General features: G+C 36.2%; 1 protein-coding gene across 9 annotated transcripts in view; it reads left to right on the forward strand.

The window, feature by feature from the left end:
* AKAP6 (A-kinase anchoring protein 6) overlaps window positions 1-21,531 on the forward strand; it is a 274,096-nt gene that overhangs the window by 111,899 nt on the left and 140,666 nt on the right. For all 9 annotated transcript variants that reach the window (XM_018082582.2, XM_018082580.2, XM_018082581.2 and 6 more), the window contains 2 exons: window positions 2,942-3,064; window positions 20,205-20,301. In XM_018082582.2, coding sequence (XP_017938071.2) covers window positions 2,942-3,064; window positions 20,205-20,301 — 220 coding nt within the window. The remainder of the gene's footprint in view (window positions 1-2,941; window positions 3,065-20,204; window positions 20,302-21,531) is intronic.

Genomic DNA, 21,531 nt, shown 5'->3' on the forward strand with positions numbered 1-21,531 from the left:
CCCTCCGCTGTTTTCGGTTTCTACAGATGTGCTCTTTTGAATGGTTTCAATAAAATTTTATTGCCGTCATTTGAAAAATAGTGGAATTACTGTGATTTGTGCAGCCTGGCAGAGGAGAGCCCGCCGGGGCTGGCCGCGGCCGGTGCTCCCCGTTCCGCGGGCTCCCCTCGGGCATCGTGTACCCCACCGCGATTCCAACGTGCCAGGTGGCACTGGAACTGAAGCTTGCAGCCTTTCCTTTTTTTTTTTTTTTTTTTTTTTAACCCCACAAGTAAGGTGGCTCATCGTGGTTCTGTAGGAGACTCTATCTATATTTTTTTTCAGCCCCCAAAACGAACCCCCAAGCATTCCCTGCTCTCCACAGGGGCCCACACCCAACCTGATCTGGGCGGCGAGGGGACACACCAGGCTGGAGTTGGCTGCCTGGGAGTCTCTAAGCACCAGCGTGAAGTAGCAGACATTACAACACAGGCACGTTTTGTGAGAGGGCAGAAGTAACTCTGTGGCTAATAGTTGCTCTTTATACTGCTGCAAACCTTCAGTGTTTCCGAGCACCCTTTTGAAGGCATACAGACATCGAGTACTGCAGGCAGATGTTATACGTGTCTGTCTCCATAAAATACATGACGCATATACAAGAGAGAGCCTTTCTTCATTTTTTTTTTTCTTTTTTTTTTGTGTATGTGCTTACCATATCACCTTGTCTCTCAAGGACAGCACATTGCTAAAATGCAGGCAGAGATTTATTGGAGGGACAAGAAGGACTTTACCCCTCCTGCTCCTCTCCCCGTCAGCTGACGTCTCCCACTCCTCTGCCAGTCTGGCATCCCGTATGCTCCACTGTGAGCTGGAAGAAAGCAAGCAGTATAGCCAGGGGGACATCTTTCCCCCCACCCTGTGCCATGGCTTGACATGAGGAATGTAGCTTACTGTGGGAGAGAGGAGATGTACTTGCCCCAAAGTATAGGCACGTTGTCTCAGTCACCATAGCCACTCGGTTGCTTTCCCTGTCTTCCTTTGCCCTTTCTGGAATGTCCAGATAAACAGCCTACAATGAAATCTGCACAGTAACAGTTTTCTTCCTTAAAATGACTTGATACAGTGGATTCCATGAATAGAGATAGCAATAGTGACCTCATCATGAGATCTTGTAGGTACTCACATAAAAAAATAATAAATAAAGTCTTCAGAGTGCCTCAGTGTTGCTGTCATTCCTGCAGTATGCACTGCAGCTTCCTACCAGAGGCTAGCTTCAGTTCAGAAGTACTGCCACTTCACCTGGAAGCCAAGAGTTGAATGCTGGACCCTACTTCTTGGCACAGTGCTGGGCCAAAATGACTCTACTACTGTGAATTTTGAAGGAAGTGTGGCTCTACTTGGCCTGTGTTATTACCACTGCACAACGCGGCTGTGTACCTACTGCTCAGACTGCTGTTTCTGTCTTGTTTAGAATTCCAGTTTCATGTATAAGAAAAGATACAAGGACTCCCTGAAACAACATCTCAGCCTTGGCCATATTGATCACCATAACTGGTCTACTCTGGCCTCCAATCGGGAGGTCTGGAGACACACCATCTATAACGCAGCTGTCTCCTTTGAGAACACACGCAGGATCACTCTCGAGGAAAAAAGGCAACGCAGAAAGAACCGTGTCTTGCAGAATACACCATCTAAGGAGTCTTTCTGCTGTGCCTTATGTAATCGGATATGTCTGTCACGTATTGGCCTCATAAGCCACCAGCGTGCCTGTAACAAATGTGGATAGAGCCTTCCCAAATCTTCATTCGCGAAGCCTAGCCATGAATGAGAATTCGAGTTTCATGTATAACTTCAGAGAAGGGGATTTGGGGTCCTGAGTTACTCAGAAATCTTTAAAAGTTCCATCCTTAGCTTTTAGCTATCTGAATGGACTAATAATTAGTCAAAATCATTCCATAACTGAAATGGTGAGAGTGAGATACTGTGTATATTGAGTTGTTATCCAACTGGAAACTAAAATTCTCACCATGCTGTGAAATTCATAGTTAATGACTAATAACATAACCAGTATTAAAACTAACTTAATCTAGTCTTACAATGCTTGCAATAGAGGGACATTCCTCTTCAGAGTTAATTTTCAGGGTGCTTATAAACATCACGGTCAGTTTATTCCATTTACTCTCTTGCTTCATGGTGGATAAGACTTAGGTAAAATTATCTGTACTCAGTATGTGCCCATAGTATCATCCAATCATGTAAATTCAGGGGCACTATTTTTAATCAGACAATATAATTGGTACTAGTCTTGAAATAAATGGTGCTCCTGAGAAGCAGGAGCTCCTGTCTTCTATGAAACACCATCTGTGTGGCTCATATGCAATCAGCAATATTTATATTAAATGCTATATATTCTGCCTCATCTACTGTTTGATTTCTTCTCTCATCCTATGAACCAAAACAGAAGTCACAACACTCGAGTTCTGACAAGTAATTTCTTCCCTCAGTCCATTATGCATACCTTGTTAATGCAGCTTTGTTCAGCCCTTTTGTCAACCTACAGTGCTCATAGTACAGCCTATCTGCCCAGTGCGAGTTCTTTAGTTTACTTTCATTGTAATGTCTATAAAACTTTTTATATATCCCCTTCATATCTTCTAAAACTTTGCTCTTTTCTCCATTTCATTGCAGTCATATGGATCTCACATTGTCTTGTCCCAAAATATCACATTAGATTATCTCCAGAAACACTGTTCTGCTTCTCGTTTACTAGAAGACCACTCTCTTTTTTTTGTATGTGTGTTTTTTTGTTGTTGGTTTGTTTTGGGTTTTTTTGCATGTTTTTAAAAAGCAAAATTGTACTCTCTTGGTTAAAAAAAAAATAAAATTGAGCATACATTTTTCACATTGCCATTTTGCTAACAAATGTGTTTTTCTTGTTCTTTCTCTTTTCTTACATGGCAAGGGGTTTGTAAGCAAACTGGATGAATTCATTCACTGGTTAAATGAAGCCATGGAAACAACAGAGAATTGGACTCCTCCTAAAGCAGAGACAGACAGCCTTAAACTGTACCTGGAGACACACTTGGTAGGACAAGATTACACTATGATTACTATCAGTAATTGAAGTGTTCTGCTGTGCTTTTTATTTGATTATTATTTTTTAATTACTAGTGTGCATCTATATTTTAATGTAAGATTTGCAGCATTACAGTTTATTTTAATGAAAATAGCAACAAATTATTTTCTGTATTTGAAATATGTACTGATAGCTTTGTAAAGATAAATTAAAAGTCAGAATTACATTACAATTCAGAATTTATCTCCAAAACTGAAAGAAAATGGCAATAGCAAAAGGAGAAAGGATAATGTTTTTTCTGCTGATCATTCTAGGATTTTTACTCCACTGTAACATTAACAAAAGTCTTTCTAGTGTGTAACTTATTCTCTCTCCCATATTTTTAACACACAGAGTAATTTAAATAAAAATTTGAAATAGTTAATAATTTTACTTGATGTACATTTCTGTCATGTAATTAATACAACTGTCACTAACCTTGTTCTTGTGCAAAAAGCTAAAAAATTGAGTGGAAGTAGAAAACATTTGGATGAATAATCTTCTGAATATATTACAGGCTAGATTTATAGATTGAGAAATATTTGATAAACCTTATGGGACTTTCACTGAATTCTTCTAAGAGCTGTTTCTCGTTATGAGGTGAAACAAAGAGCTGCATTAAATCAGGCATTAAGTCCTCAAAAGTAAGATTTAATGCTGAAGGTAGAGAATAGAGCTCAATGTATGCTGTTCAATGGGCAGGTGTCTTAACAGGTAAACTACTCTAGCTAGTAAAAGGAACAAAAAAAGAATGGAAAATCAAGCAAAGAGATTTTCTTTCATTCTGCCAAAAACTTAGGTTCTTGCCAGTATGAAATGGAAGATACACAGTGATAACACTACCTTTAGCCAATGACCTAGACATCCCACCTAGAAAAACAGTACATTAACTGAGCCCACAACAGAGCATCAACCCCCAAAGCTCAGTCTCATTTCCAGTCTCTGATAATCTTATGGTAGAAAAGTATTTGACAGTCCCAGGAAGTCATGTGATGCATTGCAGGAAAAAATGTCATCCTAATCTCTACTGTAATACTGGAGTGACCATTATTAAATTAATTAAGTATACATTAACCACATATACAATTAGAACCAAATTGAAAACTGTCTTCAGAATTTCAACTATAAAGCAAGCTTTTGTGCCTTTTCTTCTTAAACAATTTCTGTTGTAGTGGTAGTCTGTCAAATGCAGTATGAAGACACTGCATTTTTGCCTTACTTTGTGGATTTTGGGGTTTGGGGTGGAGTTATTTTTTTAACTTGTGCTGCACACACTTGGTCCCATGATTCCCACTGTGTTTGCAGGTGCTCTGAAGATACAGAGCATGTTGTAAAATCAGACCTCGGAAAAGGCACTGTTTTCCTTGTACTCTGCAACATGAAACTTTTGTCAAGATAAGTTTTTATGAGTAGAATTGCAATTTTCACTCTTGACTGGATAAAAAGAAACATTTTACAGGAACAGGACAGTCACCAGGCTGAGTACTTCTCACAGTTAATTTCTTTTTCCCTTTCTTCCATGGCGAGGAGCACAGTAACTCATTTGTAGGCAAACGACTTCCAACTTTGCCATGTGGTTCTCTGAGAGGTGAGGCCAAACCCATCTACATCAGACTGGAATGTGGAACAGTAGCTTAGAGGCAGTTGCTTCACTGCTAGAGGTAGTCTGAATAAATGAGTATGTGGGCACCTATACAACCTCACTTTCCCTTGCCAGCACCCGGGTTCCCAGCTGCACTCTCTATATTCGCGTATCTTTGGGGCAAGAAAATCGTTATATGCTTCAGGATGACTATGTTATGAAACAAGTTGGGTTTTTCCTTTACTTCTCTGAAGAAATAAAATGTCTAAAGAGCAGTTCAATTTCAATTTAAAAATATTATAATTATTTTTATGGCATCTATAGCCAGTGAAAACCCACTGTATAACCTGAAAAAACATAACTCTGAGTTTTCTTTTTTGGATTTCAGAAAAGATATACTATCATACCAGTTTATACACAGCAGAAAAAAGAGAGCATTTTTATAGCAGGGAAGATAGTTATTTTTATTAATTAGATTGTCAACTTTTCAGTGGCATTTATCTGTCAGACATCCTAATCTGTGTTTAAACAGAAGTATATGAACTTCAATTCACATTAAGCTCAATGTTGAAATTTCCCTTAGCTGAGCATTGTAAGACTGGTGATCAAGGTCTTTGTGAGGGACTTATACTTCACATTTTCTTCTTTTGCCAGTCAGGTTATACATGTTGTCAGACTCATCTAAGATCTGTTGAAGTAAAGGACTTGGAACTTAGAACTTTACAAGATTAGGTTCCAGACTTATGAGTTTATAGTACAGACACTGATAACAAACTAACTTGGAAAACAAAGAAAATGTCTTAGTTCTTCTCTATGTACTGCATCTACACTAGCAAATCTCATAACTATGATTCCTCACTAATGTAGATTTTCTCATCATAGAATAAGTGAAAAATTGGTGTAGATAAGTATTTTTATTAGTAGAGACATGCCCTTAGCCTTTGGCACAAGTTATCAATTTCACTACCTGTGGTAATTGTTTTCTTGGAAATATGTTTGTTGTGATAACAAAATTAGTCCCATAAAGAGAGAATATTTTACATTCATGAGTGAAATCGCTTCTGTCAAAATCTAAGAAGAGGAGAACAGAAAAAATGTACTTGTTCCCTTTCTCATTATTGGCTGGGGAAAGTCCTGCTAAGGCAGCAAGGACAGGGTTCTGAGCATCCTCCAAGTTTTTCACTTTGTAAAATTCTAGACTGTCATTTTAGGATTCCAATGTAAACTGTTGATAAATGATTGAATTTTAAAGTCTCTCTTCTCTCAGCCTTGCTTTTCACTATCTTTGGCATTTTGAGAAATAGTGTGGCACAGACACTTAAAGAGATTGTGTTTAAAAAAAAAGGCATCACAAGAAACCTACAACAAAACTTATTTGAATCTTTGCTCACATGAGGAGTCAAATCTCTTGAACAGGATGGCGATGTAAGTCTCTGTTAACAAGCATCATGGCATGACATCCTTCAGCTTAAATTGGTAGCATTCCCCAAACAACGTTGCTTAATTCTTTTATATGATCTGGCAATATTGTCCACCTAGGATGTTAATCAACACTTTGAAGCAGACGAATAGTGTTTGTCTATTGCTCTTGGCTCAGCAAGAGCTGCCTGCAGGCATTTCTGTAACTGTCTGAAGCTCCTGAAATAGTGAAGCACTTTGTTGTGAAGGTGGAAGGCAGCCTCTCCTCAAGTTGATCCGTTTTTCCCAATTATATCATCTGTGCAGAGACTAGCTGGAGAGTTCCTGGGTCACCCAGGGAATACATGACTAAATGCACTGTGTACACAAAGGCACAGACCTGATACCCAAATATGCTACAATTATAATTATTGACTGTAGGATAAATTGGAATTTCATTCTTAAATCACAGTTACAACTTAAACTCCATAGATTTTTCCGTGATGAGTAACCATACAGTTTGCTAAATAGCGTGATCTTTTCCTATAAATTGAAAGGTAGTCTACATATTGAATGTGTGCCACAATAGGCAATCTTCAGCGTGGAGAACTTTTTCTTGCAAATTTTAACACCAAGTTCCCTGATGTTCTGCAGAACAGAAGTTGCTATATGCTTCATTTTAGATAACACCAAAGCACAAAGCTATAAATGAAAATGCTATCAGAGATCCATGGAATAGTGATTGAAATTATTCTTTCAATTTTACAGGTCTTCACAACTGAGTAACATCAGTTAAACTGATTTGGGAGCTGCGTGCTTCCCATTCATATGGAAGGGCTGACATGGAGCAGCCACCACTTGAACATCTGGCACTCTGCAGGCAGCCACCCAAGCCAGCAGATGTCGAAAACACTAATACGTTTTCATAAAACAGGGGTGTTTTTCAGGAGAAATCTACTTTCTCACAAAGGCCTCAGTCAGTCCTGCTAGAGAAAAAAGTGAGGCAGGTTTTGAGTTTTGTGAACATTTAGGCTCCAATCCATTCCCAATGAAAAGATAACCTCATTTACCTTACCAAAAAAGGAACTTCTGAAAATGGTTTCTTATTCATTTTATCTTTTGTATCCTTTTCTGTTATGCTGATTCTTTCCCATTGGCAACCTGATCAAAATCAGCTACTAACAGACTGGTGGTATGCAAATCAATTTTCATCAAAAACAGTATCCTGAAGGCAACTTATGAGCTAAAAGCATCTATCTAGGTGGTACTGCTGTGCTTGTGAAACCAAGCACACTTTCTTACCGGCTCGACAGATAAGAATTCACCATATTGCTCTTGACCATTTTAGTTTGCTAAAACAGACGTTTAACTTTATCCCTGGCCATACAAGATGCGTTGTTTTAGCACAGTAAAAGAAGTAAGCTAGCAAATGAGGAGATGTGAAGAACTGCTGAGGGAAAGGTTTAGACAAGAGGCACTATATATATTTGCTGAGGACTGAAACTTTTAATTCTGTAGTCTCAACTTTTTCCTTTGTTGTTAACACAGTACTTCATTTTCTTGTTGCTACATAACTTCTAGTTTACACCATACTGTGGTGAACTCTTAGGTTTTTTGTCCTAAACCATTTCTGTGTCTAGTATCATATTTAGAGCTGTGTAATACAAGACTTTTAAAAGGGAACCTGCAAGTGAAAAAGATAATTTGTTGGAAATTCTTAAATCCTTCTTGCACTATTAGTAGATGTTGGCAAACAATAATTTTCAGTAGAGAAAAAATTAATTAGGGAGAAATCTTCTTAGAAATTTGGAATTAGTAGTCAGGCACTTTTGTTCTAACAGTCTTACTCTTAAGAATTTGTGTAAAATTCTGAAATCCTGAGTACAAAGAACAAAGAAGAGAGAGAGTAATGACAGATTTTGCATTTTTTCTTCAAAACCAGATAAAGAATGGTCAGTTTCCATGTGATATAGTAGTTTCTTTCAAAGTGGCTGTTCACTTTTCTCCTTTTGAGTAATACCGTTGCTGTAACCTGCCTACATTTAAGTTTGTAACAGAGAGAAGAGCAAATCATAGAATCATATAATAGTTTGTGTTGGAAGGGACCTTTAAAGCTCATCTAGTCTATCCCCCTTGCAATGAGTAGGGACATCTTCAACTGCATTAGATTGCTCAGAGTCCCTTCCAATCTGACCTTTAATATTTCTGGGGAGGGGCATCCACCACTTCTCTGGACAACCCTCTGCCAGTGTTTTATCACCCTCATTGTGAAAAATTTCTTCCTTATATGTACTATAAATCCACCCTCTTAGTTTAAAACCATTACCCCTAGTCCTATCACAAGAGGCCCTGCTAAAAATATGTTCTCATCTTGGGAGTTCGACTAAATGATCTCCAAAGGTCCCTTCCAATCCTAACTATTCTGGGATTCTGTGATGTTCCTTATAAGCCCCCTTCAGGTACTGAAAGGCTGAACAACTCCAACTCTGTCAAACCTTTACTCCTAGAGTGGTGCTCCCATCCCTCTGATCGTTTTCATGGCCCTTCTCTGCACCCGCTTCAAAAGGTTCATGTCTTTCTTGTACTGGGGACCTCAGAGCTGGATGCAGTACTCCAGATGGGGTCTCAGAGCAGAGCAGAGGGGCAGAATCACCTCCCTGGACCTGCTGGCCGCACTGCTTTCAGTGAAGCCTCAGGATGCTGTTGGTTTTCGGGGCTGTGAGCACTCATTGCCGGCTCATGTCCACCTTCTTATCCACCAATACCCCCAAGTCTTCCACAGGGCTTTTCTCGGTGTTTCACTTTACTCTCATTGTAACTGTTGGTATAAGAAAAGATGGCAGCTGGCAGTTTCCTATTTCTCCAGATAGCACAAACAGGAATTGCTTGTCACTCATGGAAAGAATGGAAGAGGATGGCCTCCTTGAAAAAAAATTAATTGTTCATACAATGGTTATTTGCTTCTCGGGGGTTTTTTTTAGACAAAAATATATGTTATGTTTTATTGAAACTAGAATAGCAAATGTTGTTCTGTATAAAGTACAAGGATGGCATGTAGTTATTACAGTGCAAAGTGTGGTTTGGATATGCTAACTGATAATTTCCATGAATCACGTTTTCTCGGTTTTCTTTTTAGATCCCTGTCAGTGATTTTTACTCCAGTTTAGTCACAGACTTTGTGCCACATACAAGTCCTTTTTAGCCTAGAATTGTTTCATTATATTAATGTTCTCAGTCACCATATTTACTTTACTTGTTGCAGTCTTAAAATATCGTTGACCAAGCATCACTAGTATTTCAAAGCAAATTAGACAAGTAGATTCACACTAGCATTTACTTCCCTTCTGTATATAAAGTTTAGATGTCATTTCCATTCTAGAACCAAATTCTTCTTAAGATACGGGGGGATTTGAATCTTATTATCTTAAGAGAAATAAAATAAGAATTTTTCTGTGTCCATTGTAAATGTTTCTCGCCACATCATGGCTCAGCACCTTCTTAACTGTAAACAGCAAATGCTTTCATACAGAAAATAGATTGTATTTTCACATTTAAGAAATTGTGTTGGTGAAGTAATGATGCTTCTGCGATATTTTATGATAACTGATTGTTTGTAACAAGTTTGCTATGTCTGGAAAAAAAATCATTCTCATCTCCCTGGAAAAACTCATTTTCCAAAAAATGAGAAGTTTAGAGAAGTATTAAATATCTGTTCTCATTGAAAAAATAAGGTTAAATATACATGCCTTTGGTTAATGTAGCAATAGTAGTGGTAATTTTATTAAAGGTATTAAAGCCTCTGAAATGGCTTAGTTATGTATAGTGCTTTTGTTATATGAGAATTTCCAATGTCCATGGCAGCAAGTTTAGATATTTTTCTCAAAATACAGTATACTGTCTGCTGGATGATGGTGCTTAAAAGTCTGAGCACCATGAGTGGACTGATCTTTTGTTTGTCTAAGGACTTCAGTTTAAATTTTTGAATTTTACGGTTTTTTTATCTTAAAAGGTGTTTTGGGTATACATGGATTCCTGAATGTATATCCTTTCATATAGGAAGCAGTCTGCAGAACATACTAACCAGAGATACAGACTAAACTCAGCAGATTTCACAGGCAAATAAAATTACTTAATAGGAAGTAAGATAGCAAACTTAAACAAAGGGAATACGTGTATATTGTCAGTTGTGAATATTATTCAGCTTTTAAAATCCATAAAACCAGTAACCTCTAAGTAAGTTTTTCTTTTCTTGAGTTAAAGGGCCTGAGAACATGAAAAGGAAATGTTGATGTCATTATAATTTGGCTCTACCTGTGTTATAGTCTGAAGCCAGAGAGCATACAGTTGCTGGCAGTGGGAAAAATAGAGGTTTCTAAACACTTTGGACTGTTCTTTGAATTTCAGCAATTTTTTTTGTGAGTAAGGAAGAGAAAAATCAGGTATATAAGAGAGAATGGGTATATATCCTGCTAATAACAGCACTGCTCTCCTGACCAATACAAAAATACTGCACTTGATCTAAAGATGTTTCCCATAAGTTCATGCAGTAAAGAAGAACTGACACAAACCTTTGTAAGGAGAAAGAGTGGGCCATGTTTATGGTCCTGGCAGCAAGAAGTAGGAGATCTATTGTGATAGACATCTGTTGTTACTATATGTGCTTTTAATGAAGAAAAGAACTGTTCATTTACTATCCTCCTGTACTGTTGCTACCAGGTATTACCACACAGTCTCACTCCAGAGGTTTATTTTGTGCAAGCCTGTAGCATAAGAAATAGTTTCCTGGAGACTGAATAATGTTAAGGGTACTACTTTTTTCTAAACCTGTCTTTCAAGTTTATGGATACCTAACCTTGATTGTATTTATTTTGGTTTTTGATTGGTTCAAACCTTCTCAGGACATTTTTTGCTACTGCCCTAGATTTGCATTGTTGTGCATAGGAAGGGGATAGGACCCCATAATAAAAGGTAGCTCTACTGAGCCTGTCTGTAATATATTAGTTGTTAACTCACTCCATGGGAAGTTGTCCCAACTTTTCTAGTTCTGAGAACCACAGTTGTCTCTGGACAGAGGCAGAGCATATTAGGGTGTCATCCTAAAGTAGTTTTGCTTCTTCTACTGAAGAAAAAGGGAAAATTGTAATGTCCAAAATCTGAACTGTATCACTTGTGAGGATTTTGATGTCTTGTATTTTAAGTATATGAAAATATAGAGTGTGGTCTATGTTTCAAGAACAACTATATTGCTCTGTTGTTTTTTTTCTTTTTATTCATTATGCTTGAGGTTTAAAAATTTAAATTTTTCACCAATATCCAGGATGCTTTTAAGCTAATGTTTGTTTCTTTGGAAGAGGAAGCAATGAGATCCTTAAAACATGGTGTTCTTTTACGTGCAAGAATATAGCAGGTGGTATGTTCCTCTGAGTATGTATTAAATGCCCATTATAATTTTCTTAGGAAACAAGGCCAAACACTGTCAGAGAACAATAAAACGCAGATCATTCAGACTTTGAAAAATGTTTAAATTCATTTGCACTTATTGGTGAAACTGAACAAGACCGGGTAACTTGATTGGCAGCGTTACAAATGTTCGCCTCCTCTCAAGCCTCACTACCCAAAATTGTAACAACTTTTGAAACACCTTTAAAAATTGTTTGAAAGTAATGTTTATTTTATTAATAAACTGCATAAAGCTTATCTAGGAACTCTGTTAACTGCAATTTTTATGTCTATTCAAATGCATGCTTTTGCCTGAAATTTTAGTATGCCAGTATTATCAATAAAGATGTAGTCAGTAATTTGGTTTTGAAAGTGAAATGAAATTTATTTTTATAAAATTTTGAGATTGGAAATCATTGAAAGATTATAATGCCAGGATCTCAAAGGAAATACAATCACACTTTCAGTAACATTTAAACTATATTTGCTTTTACTTACCTGCCAAGAGCTATGGTACACTCCCATGGGTTCTCTGCTATGTGTCTCAGATGCATGATATGATTCACATTTTAAGTACTAGAAGTAATACAATTCCTCTCTGTGTTTTGGTGTTTGCAATACCAAAGCATTCAGCAGAAATATAGAAAATCCAGGAATGAATGGAGGTTTTGATTGGTAAATGTTTTTCTTTGCATCTTCTATGATATTTATTTTTTCTTCCATTTCTTAATTCTGTAAGGTGAATTGGGTAAATAATTTAGAATCTTAATTTATTAGCTAAATTTTACTAAGAAGGCTTTTTAGTTCACCTTTAAATAGCATAAAACCTTATATCTGTACATACATAAAACAAGTTACATCTCCTTCATATTCCCCTGGAATTGGAATAGAACTAAAATCCTTCAAGGATTGTTTTAAAACTACATAGTGTTATTTATTGCCAGAGAGTGCTTTTTGGTCTGTTAATTAGTAAATTTATATTTAAATACTATTTATGTATGTATTATGTTTCACTTGGTAACTTCATATTTGCCAAGGCTGCTATGCCCCATGAATTTATCTTTGTTTTGGAAAGCTGTTATGTCTTGGTATATCTCTGATATATCTTTTTTCTGCATATGATAGGACAATACAATGTGGACATATTTTGTTTAGATAGTTTTCGGGAATTGTGTGTCTCCATGTAGAAGAAGTGTACCTAGTAATGTGTAAGATCAGACAGACCAAGGACTCAGAAGAGTGTGTTTTTTGCAGATTCTTTCCGAAGAAGCTCAAGAAGGCAAGAAATGATTAAGGGTGGTTGTATACAGTGGACTGCAGGTGCAATTCACCATGATTATGGCAACTTAGCAATTGTACAGCCATTTGGCCTGTGTCATTTCCTCTATGTGTTCTTCTATCCCTCTTGATAGTAAACAAACAGATTCAATTTAGGAAGCCTCATATGAAGTTTTTTTGACAAAGTAAAATGTTCAGACAGACAAAATCAAAGAGAAATTTACATAGTGAAACACAGAAAATAGAGTTGGTAGCAGAAGAATTTACATGAGTTTGAAATAAAAATATCTGCAAAAATACCCTCTATGTCTTCTAAATCTGCAAAATAGGCTTTCTGTATAGTGGGGCTAACTATCCTTTTTCTCTATATCTAAATTTATGCATTCAAAACTTGGCTAAATTACCTAAGACATGACAAACACAATGAGGAATGAGAAACAGAAACTGAGGGATGTAAAATATTTCGTATGAGGAAAATAGTGCTATTCATGTTTAAGAGGTAACAAAGGGAAAAAACATTGATTGTCTAATACTGGAATGGCAGAAGCTTTGACAGAGAAGAAAGGGGTGAGGTAATTTTACAAAAGTATCAATTACTATAGGACTGCTGAAGTGGAGCCTGCCCCCTCGTATTTAGTTTTGTGGCGTGCGAAAGACCTAAGTTACTACTGTGTCAGTGCGTTGCAGTCCTCACTCTCACATTTTTATCCAGTCTAGATTTAATGGTCTCAAGGGATCAGGCCTTTCACTGTTTCCCTTAGGAGGTTATTATACAATCTAATAGATCTGACTTTCTGTGGAAATTTCACTGGTATTTATCTTAAATTTTCTCTTAATTTAATTCCATTAGTTTAGTCTACTATAACCTCTGATAATGTACTAAGTCTTCTTTCTGCATGGTGTTCAGATTCATAGAATATAAGTAGATAATAGGGGCTCTTTCTCTTAATCAATACTTAGTCAGTCTTGCTTATTTCTTATTGGTTCCACCATTTCCACCTTTAAACATATTTTACTTGCTCTTCACTAAACTCCCAATACTTTGTCTCCTCGTAAATGTGGTTGATTCCTCCCAGACAAAAAAGTACATTCAGATCAAGGGAAAGGTGAAGAATGTGTGTGAGTGATCAGAAGGTAAAATCATTCCCAGGATTGCTATAGTTAGCTCATTACTAAGCATTTTGATCTCTGGATGTTCAGTTAATATTATGTTTAAATGAATGATGGACTTACACAGAAAAAATTAGCTGAGCAGTTAAACCATCTTACCTCTGATCTACATCTACAGTGGCATGAGATGATGATTATGAGATTTCTGGGAACCAGTAGTTAGGTTCCCAGATCAGTTTCATTTCAATTTTAAAGGCATTTTAGATTATCATCTGATATTGTGAATCAACATAGACAGTGATATTGTTATTTTGCCCATTTTTATCTGCCTACAGATGCCAATGGAATGAATTATCCCCAGAGAAAGTCAAGAAGTTATTGTCTTTTAAGTTTTCTCATTGTTGCAGGGGGTAGAAGACCAAATCTTCTTTCCACTATTCACTCTTAGAAAATATCTACAAGCTTCCATTGGTTACAGAAGGAAATGTGTGGTTCATCTAAGGAAAATGATGGTCATATTGTGTTAGGCATTAGAGATTTGTTTAGCATTTGGTGATAACTGGCCCATTGACCGTCACTGCTGTAGGGAGGGTATGTTTTCAGTTTTGGGCAGAGAAGAAAAAGACTCATAGTTGATGCTGCTCCTTCAGAGGAGGATTCATCATGTTCTCCTTAAAAAGCAAAGGTAAAATCCCTGCTATTGAGGAAAAGCTCAGCCTTGACTATGGAGCCACATAGAGCATTTCCACAGTGCTTGTGTTCTGTTTAACCGATGGTGTGTCACTCAGATAGAAATACAAATTAAAAGAAAAGAAGAAAATACAAAATTCTTTGTAGTCACCTAGATTTTATGGAAAATGTGAACAAAAGAGACATTGACTGGAACCATTTCACATGTAATATTTTGTTCCCAGGAAAACATATCCTTTACATATCCTAGTAATACTTATTTAATAAGTAAACTTTATAGTCCTGATTAAAAAAATGTGAGGCTTTCCAAAATGCTAAACGTATGACCAGTTCCATGTTAATATAAGGACAACTTACATACTAGTTATTTTATTGATTTACTGAATGTCATCAGTAGATAGTGTTCAGGACTCTGAAAATGCCACCAGGTTATTACATGGCTTATTAGGTTATTAATTCAAATTCTTAAATTATTACCTCAAATTCTTAACTTAAATACTAGGCACTGACCAAATAGAGGCTTTTTGTGTTGTCAGAACTCCTCAAAAAAAAAAAAAAAAAAGGGAGAAAGAAGAAAATAGACCATAACCAAAAGTTCAGTACTTGATATCTTGGTATTTTGTCATAGCAAGTTATTGGAAGGTAACTGTGCCAGGACCAATGGACTTGCAAAAGTAGCTGAGTATTAAGCATGTAAGAATAAATTTTCAATATCTGTTTTGTCATATTTCTTTTGAGACAAATGAAATGTGTTAATTTAAAAAATTAAAATTGAATTTTCATAATAGTATTTTTCTTGGCAGTTATTGGTATATAGAATATATCTAACAAATAAGTAAAACACTTGTTTCATTTTCTTAGAGCTTTACTGCATGTTTAAACTGCCTCCCTCTCAAAACATAACATTTCTGATAATATTTGTGGGAGATTGGTTATCCTTCTGTGATTGTCTCAGTCAAAAGATTCCCATAACTTTTCTGCCAGAAACTGTTCCCATCACTCTAATTTTCACTCTAAATTATATCTGTCACAGTGAGTGTTATAATTAAAAGTGCTACATTCTTAGCCAAAACATACATTCAACTGTAGCTAAATATAGAAGTCCGTATTTCAGTAATATTGTAGATTTCTCAAAAAATGCAAAATATTATTAGGAAATTTACATTAAGCTTTCTTTTTCAAATTCTAAATTTATAGAATCTAGGGTAGTCAGATAATTTTTAATTGTCTGTAGCATTGCTCTAAAAAAATAAACACCCTAGAAACAGTAATATTTTTCTCAAAGGTATTTAAAAACATCAAAAATGAACTTCAAGAGAACTGCCTTTCAGGTATATCCCAGTACACCACACATGCTAATAACATGCTCGACTGAGAAAAAAAAAATATTTCTTTTAATACACTTCTTAATCTGGCGATAGGTGTAAACTGCTGTGTCATCCAAACTATATTTATGTATACATTGTAGGTTCACATGATATCTAGTTCCTGATTTCTGTTTCAGAGGCAGTACACTGGAAACAATTAGTTGGATACCTTATGACTTAAAAAAAAAGTAAATCATGCTTTTACAAAGCCTCTGTGCCTCTGGAAACAAAAAAAATTTGCTAATTGTCTGTGTCAAGACCCAGGTTGTGTATTACCAAATTGCAAAGGTTTTTTTAAGAACAGAGGGTTATATATAATAGCAAATATATAATAAATAGCAAAAGATTGGATATCTCAACATGTACGTAGTGCAGGATGCCTACTCAATAGAAGTTTCCTACATATAAGTAACTACAACCATAAAATAAATCCTTTGAGGAACATCAAATAAATTTTTTTTTCCAACAATTTTTTCTAATCTCCAGTTGTAAAGACAAGTAAGGTGAGAAGGAGAGTTTATTATATTCTAGGAAAGCACTCTCATATTTTTAGTGTATTCAGAGTCCAGCACAGATAAGGAGGGGATGCTTTATTTTCCTCGTGGCGGTTCTGTACTATTGTTGTCTGGTAGGTCCATAAGTTTCCTGAAGGTCAGAGGACAGCTTCATTTTGTGAAGGCTGGGCTCCTTGCTACCATGCTGTCAACAGAAGATAGCACTCTTGGGGCTTTACATTTACACCCTTGGAGTCTTTATTCCTGTTTACAGTTCTGCAAGCTTTTTTAAAACTGCATAATTCCTGCCTCACTTTTCCTTTCTTGCTAAATAAGAACAATTGATAGTTATATATAGGTACATGGTAATTGGGAAAAGTGCAGAGAACTTGCGTAAGGAAATTTTGCTTGTTGCAGCTTGTAAACTACATTAAATACACTGTAGTGTGAGGGATGACATTAATGTGTTGTTTAAAAAGCTGCTGTCAGGCCAATGCACATGCATTTTCTATAATGTATACGTGCTCATGTGTGATATTTAGACTTCTCTATAGCTGCAAATGTGTCTGGAAAAAAGGCTTTGATTAATTGACTTCCCTCCTCTTCTCCTTTCCTCTCTTCACACACAAAGGCTTCATTCATTATCAGGGAAGATCAGAGAAGGGGGGGAGCAGAGTACCTGGGTCACACGCTGTTAGAGTTACAATTTTCCAAATGCCATAAGTAAACAGTAGGGAAATATCCAGGATGGGAGAGGACCTCTGTGTTTGAAGGTCTTCCTCAATTCCAAATATTTGGTCTGATATTACCCTTAGCTGTGTAAATTTGCATATCTCCATTGTATAGACATGTTATACTTGTTACATCTTCAACTCTCGTCTTTTTCATGTGTCACATTTTCAGCCCTTTAGGAATGAGAAACCTTGAACATTGGTTGAGGATTATTCCTTCCAGTGTTCCTTGTCCAGTTATTAATTTTTCTTAGGAAATTACCACATATATAATTCTAAATTCAAAACTCATACTTCACTACATCAACTGACAGTTTCGTTTGCTTCTGTTTGTATTTATACTTATATGAATGGTTCTCTCCTTTTGATGTGTGCTGGTTTTGGCTGGGAGAGAGTTAGTTTTCTTCATAGTAGCTACTATGGGGCTATGTTTTGGATTTGTGCTGAAAACACTGTTGATAACACAGGGATGTTTTAGTTACTGCTGAGCAGCGCTTACACAACATCAAGGTTTTTTCTGCTCTTCGTACCACCCCACCAGCAAGTAGGCTGGGGGTGGACAAGAAGCTGGAAAGGGACATAGCTAGGAAAGCTGACCCCAGCCGCCCAAAGGAATATTCCATACCAAATGACATCATGCTCAGTACAGAAAGTTGGGGGAAGAAGGAATAAGATGAGGGATTCTTAGAGTTACAGCATTTGTCTTCCAAAGTAACTGTTATGTGTAATGAAGCCCTACTTTTCAGGCGATGGCTGAACACCTGCCTGCTCATGGGAAGTGGTGAATGAATTCCTCATTCTACTTTGCTTGTGCATGTGGCTTTTGCTTTCCCTACTGTCTTTATATCAACCCACACATTTTCTAGCTTTTACCCTTCTGATTCTCTCCTCCGTTCCACTGAGGTAGGACTAAGCAAGAGGCTGCATGGTGCTTAGTTGGTAGCTGGGGTTAAACCATGACATGATGCCTCTGCTGACAAAAGCTTATTTCTGCTAAATTTCATGTATGTTCATGGTATTTGTGCCACGCATAATTTATCCATAAAATAAGAATTTAGCACAAGGAGAATATTGCTAGTCAAAACCCAAAAGTTTGGCCCCATCTTTATTCATCATATTTTGCTTCTTCAGTTTAACATTATTGCTGGTTAATAGGTGCACCTGAAAATCAAGCTGTATTGTAGTAGCTGGTGTGTTATGTTAAATGAATCTTTTCTAGGGCAGCAAGTCTCTTTTTTTTTCCTAATGAAAAAGAATACCTCATCTTTTCCAATTTTCCTATCAAACACATCCACATCATCTCGAGACACTGCCAAATCCAGCTGCATCTATACTCGACTTCAATTATATGAAATTACACAACCTACTCTCAGGTCCTTTAGCTTCTCTTTTGCTGGGTGAGACACACACAGTGCATTTCCTGTGAAGTGCATGATTACAAACTATTCAGTACAAGCCTGTTTTAAGTAAACAGTAAATTAAATATTGTCAGTGCTTGTTCAGACATGGTTTTATGAAGGAAAAAGGACTTCTAGATTTGGTTTCATAAAACTCTAGATTTAAGAAGGGGACAGACATAAACTAGGCATCCTTCCTCCCTTTTAACTTTTCTTGGCTGGCCCAGTTGTTCAACAGCTGGTGCAAAACAGTATATTCAGATGTCCGTACAAGGAAAATTGGACTAGACAAAATGCTGAAGGTAGCAAAATTCCTGGTTTTTGCTCTTTATTTGAATGGAGAATTCTCAAAAACATTCTGTCACTGTCAGGTACAATGCTGCCTGAAAGACTGTTAAGAGCCTATCTGAGCAACATCCCTCTTTCAACCATGATGAATACAGTAAAAGTACCTCATTTTATTACAGTTCTGGCAATATTATTCTCTGCTATGCCAATCAGCCTGACTGCAGGAGTTCGGAAAGAGAGGAAATAGTTGCTTCCCTAAGGATTGACAGCTTTTGAGTATTTTGTGGTGTCTGCTACTCCAGTATTAGCATGGTCACTAGCATTTGGAGAAGTATAAATAATTCTTATAAAAAACAGAAGCTATGAATGTGCACTTGCAAAGTCTCCTTTCATGTCTGCCAGTTAACTCATTTCCAAGAGACGGAAAAGCTCTTTTTTTCCAAGTGGTCATGTATTATTTCCATTTATTCCATAGACATTTCAAAGAGAAAAAGTGTTGCACACAATTTATGATTAAATACAGCAAGTACCCTTTTCTCTATTGTGTTTTCTTTCTCTTTCTTACAGGCAAGTATGATGAGAAGCTCTGGCAAATAATTAAAAAATTTATCCAAGTTATCATTGGTGTATTAAATGGCATATCGTTTTTCCAGTTCCTCTCTCTGCTACTAGATTTTAAAGCAATTTTTAAAAATAAAATTAAAAAAGAGACAAAATATTTTTGACTGTTAAAGTACAGATCCTTTGTAAACTAATAAAAATATTAGTGAAAAAATGTTTGAAAAATACTTTCTTTGCAAATTAAGAATGCTGAGATCTAAAGCAGACTGATTTATTCTTTGAAAATGGATATGAGAGTTAACTCAGGAACACAGTATTAATAGATTTGTGTGAGTGCACATAAGGCCAATATATTCAATGATGTAATTTTTTTATAGTTTCATAAATAGTGCTATCACCAACATTTCAAAGAAATCTGAAAAAAAACCCAGAGTTCATATGTGGTAGCATAAATTTAGTGTATTTTATAGAACACAGTTACTCCAGATATAGCCTGCGGGTTGTGACTTTTCATAAAACCTAATGAATGTCTAGATATGTCAGCTGTTTCAACACAGATGCACTTTACTGATCTGATGGAAACATTTTGAGCCCAGATCCAAAATATCAGTAGCTTTTAGTATCACAAATTAGTTTGGCTATTGGGTAAATAGGGATGTGGTTCTTGATAAAAAACAAGTAATTTTGTACATGTGTTTTACAATAACTGCCTCTATAATGTCTGATGCTGAGGTTTCTTCTCTCTTTTTTTCTTTCTTTTTTTTTTTCCCCCCAGAGTTTTAAGTTGAATGTAGATAGCCACTCTGCTTTAAAAGAAGCAGTGGTAGAAGAAGGACGCCAACTTCTTGAGCTTATTGTATCTCACAAATCAGGTAAATCCTTCTGAAATATTGCAAGTCTTTATGTCTCCAGACTATTAAAGAATGAAGAAGCATTGCTGTAAATTACTGCATATATTCACTTCCTTATGTATTATTAATATTTACATTATCAGATTGACCTTCAAGATTTATAAATGTTTCATATACTGCATACAATGCAGTGATACTTATAAAATGAAATACTGCCTGCAAATAGTCTGTTCATTTTATTTTGGTCTTGCTGTTCAGCTGAGTTTCAATTGAAATCACATCACTGAAAACTTCACACTGACATATTCTTTGATATAGGTGCTGTGGAAATAACATTAAGATAATGAATTAGTATTTCAAATATATATGTATGTATTTACATACTCTGCATGGGTAATTGCATTGGTAAAGCTTTATTTTACCACTTAAACTAATTCTTACATTGATTTAAATATATTTATGAGCACTAGATTAAAATTAAAAATACCTTTTTCTTTTGGTTAGGTACGTCTTTTTTTGCAGAGGCCTTAAATGCAGAGGAGGGAGACAGATGTACTGATTTCCCTTTATGCTTACCACCTCCTATATTTTTAGATGTTTGCGTGACTTGTCTGATAATAAGGTTTTAATCAGCATATACTGCTACGGAATGCCATCTTAATTTTGGCCCACATAGCATGCTCTTCATCTAGGTTGAAGTTATTCTTTGGTCTACTGTTTTCTGATTATGTTATATGTGTGCCTCTTGTTTCACAGATCAGACAGATCTGTGTAAAGGGAAGCTATAAGAAATTACTGACTTGTATGTATAGTTCTAAAAAGATAGCCATAGCAAAGAAGAGTAGTGCATATCACCATAGACATAAAAATCGGTAATGTGTAAACTACAGAAAATATTTAAAGGAGTTGGAGGCAAGAAAAATGTGTTTGGAAGATTACGAAATGTTTCAAGATAAAGACTAGATATTAGAGGAGAAGATTACCAGTATTCCCTACTGCCAGGGGAATGACAGTTTATGTGGAATTTTTCTCTTGAAACTGTCAGCTGAAGCATTATCAAAATTTACCATGATGGCTAAAAGAAATGTTTGACCCTATAGCCCTGTTTTGCAGTCTGAACAATAGTAATGCTTGGATTTATTGCTGAGAAAACACACTAAAATTCTTGTTGCATTTATTATTTTAAATATCCTGCTTATTATTTGAATAAAGGATAATATTTAAAGAAGCTGTTGAGTTTACAGCTTTTAC

This window comes from Manacus vitellinus, unplaced genomic scaffold (assembly GCF_001715985.3).
Source record: "Manacus vitellinus isolate BGI_N305 unplaced genomic scaffold, ASM171598v3 scaffold_6_pilon, whole genome shotgun sequence".
Lineage (NCBI taxonomy): Eukaryota > Metazoa > Chordata > Aves > Passeriformes > Pipridae > Manacus > Manacus vitellinus.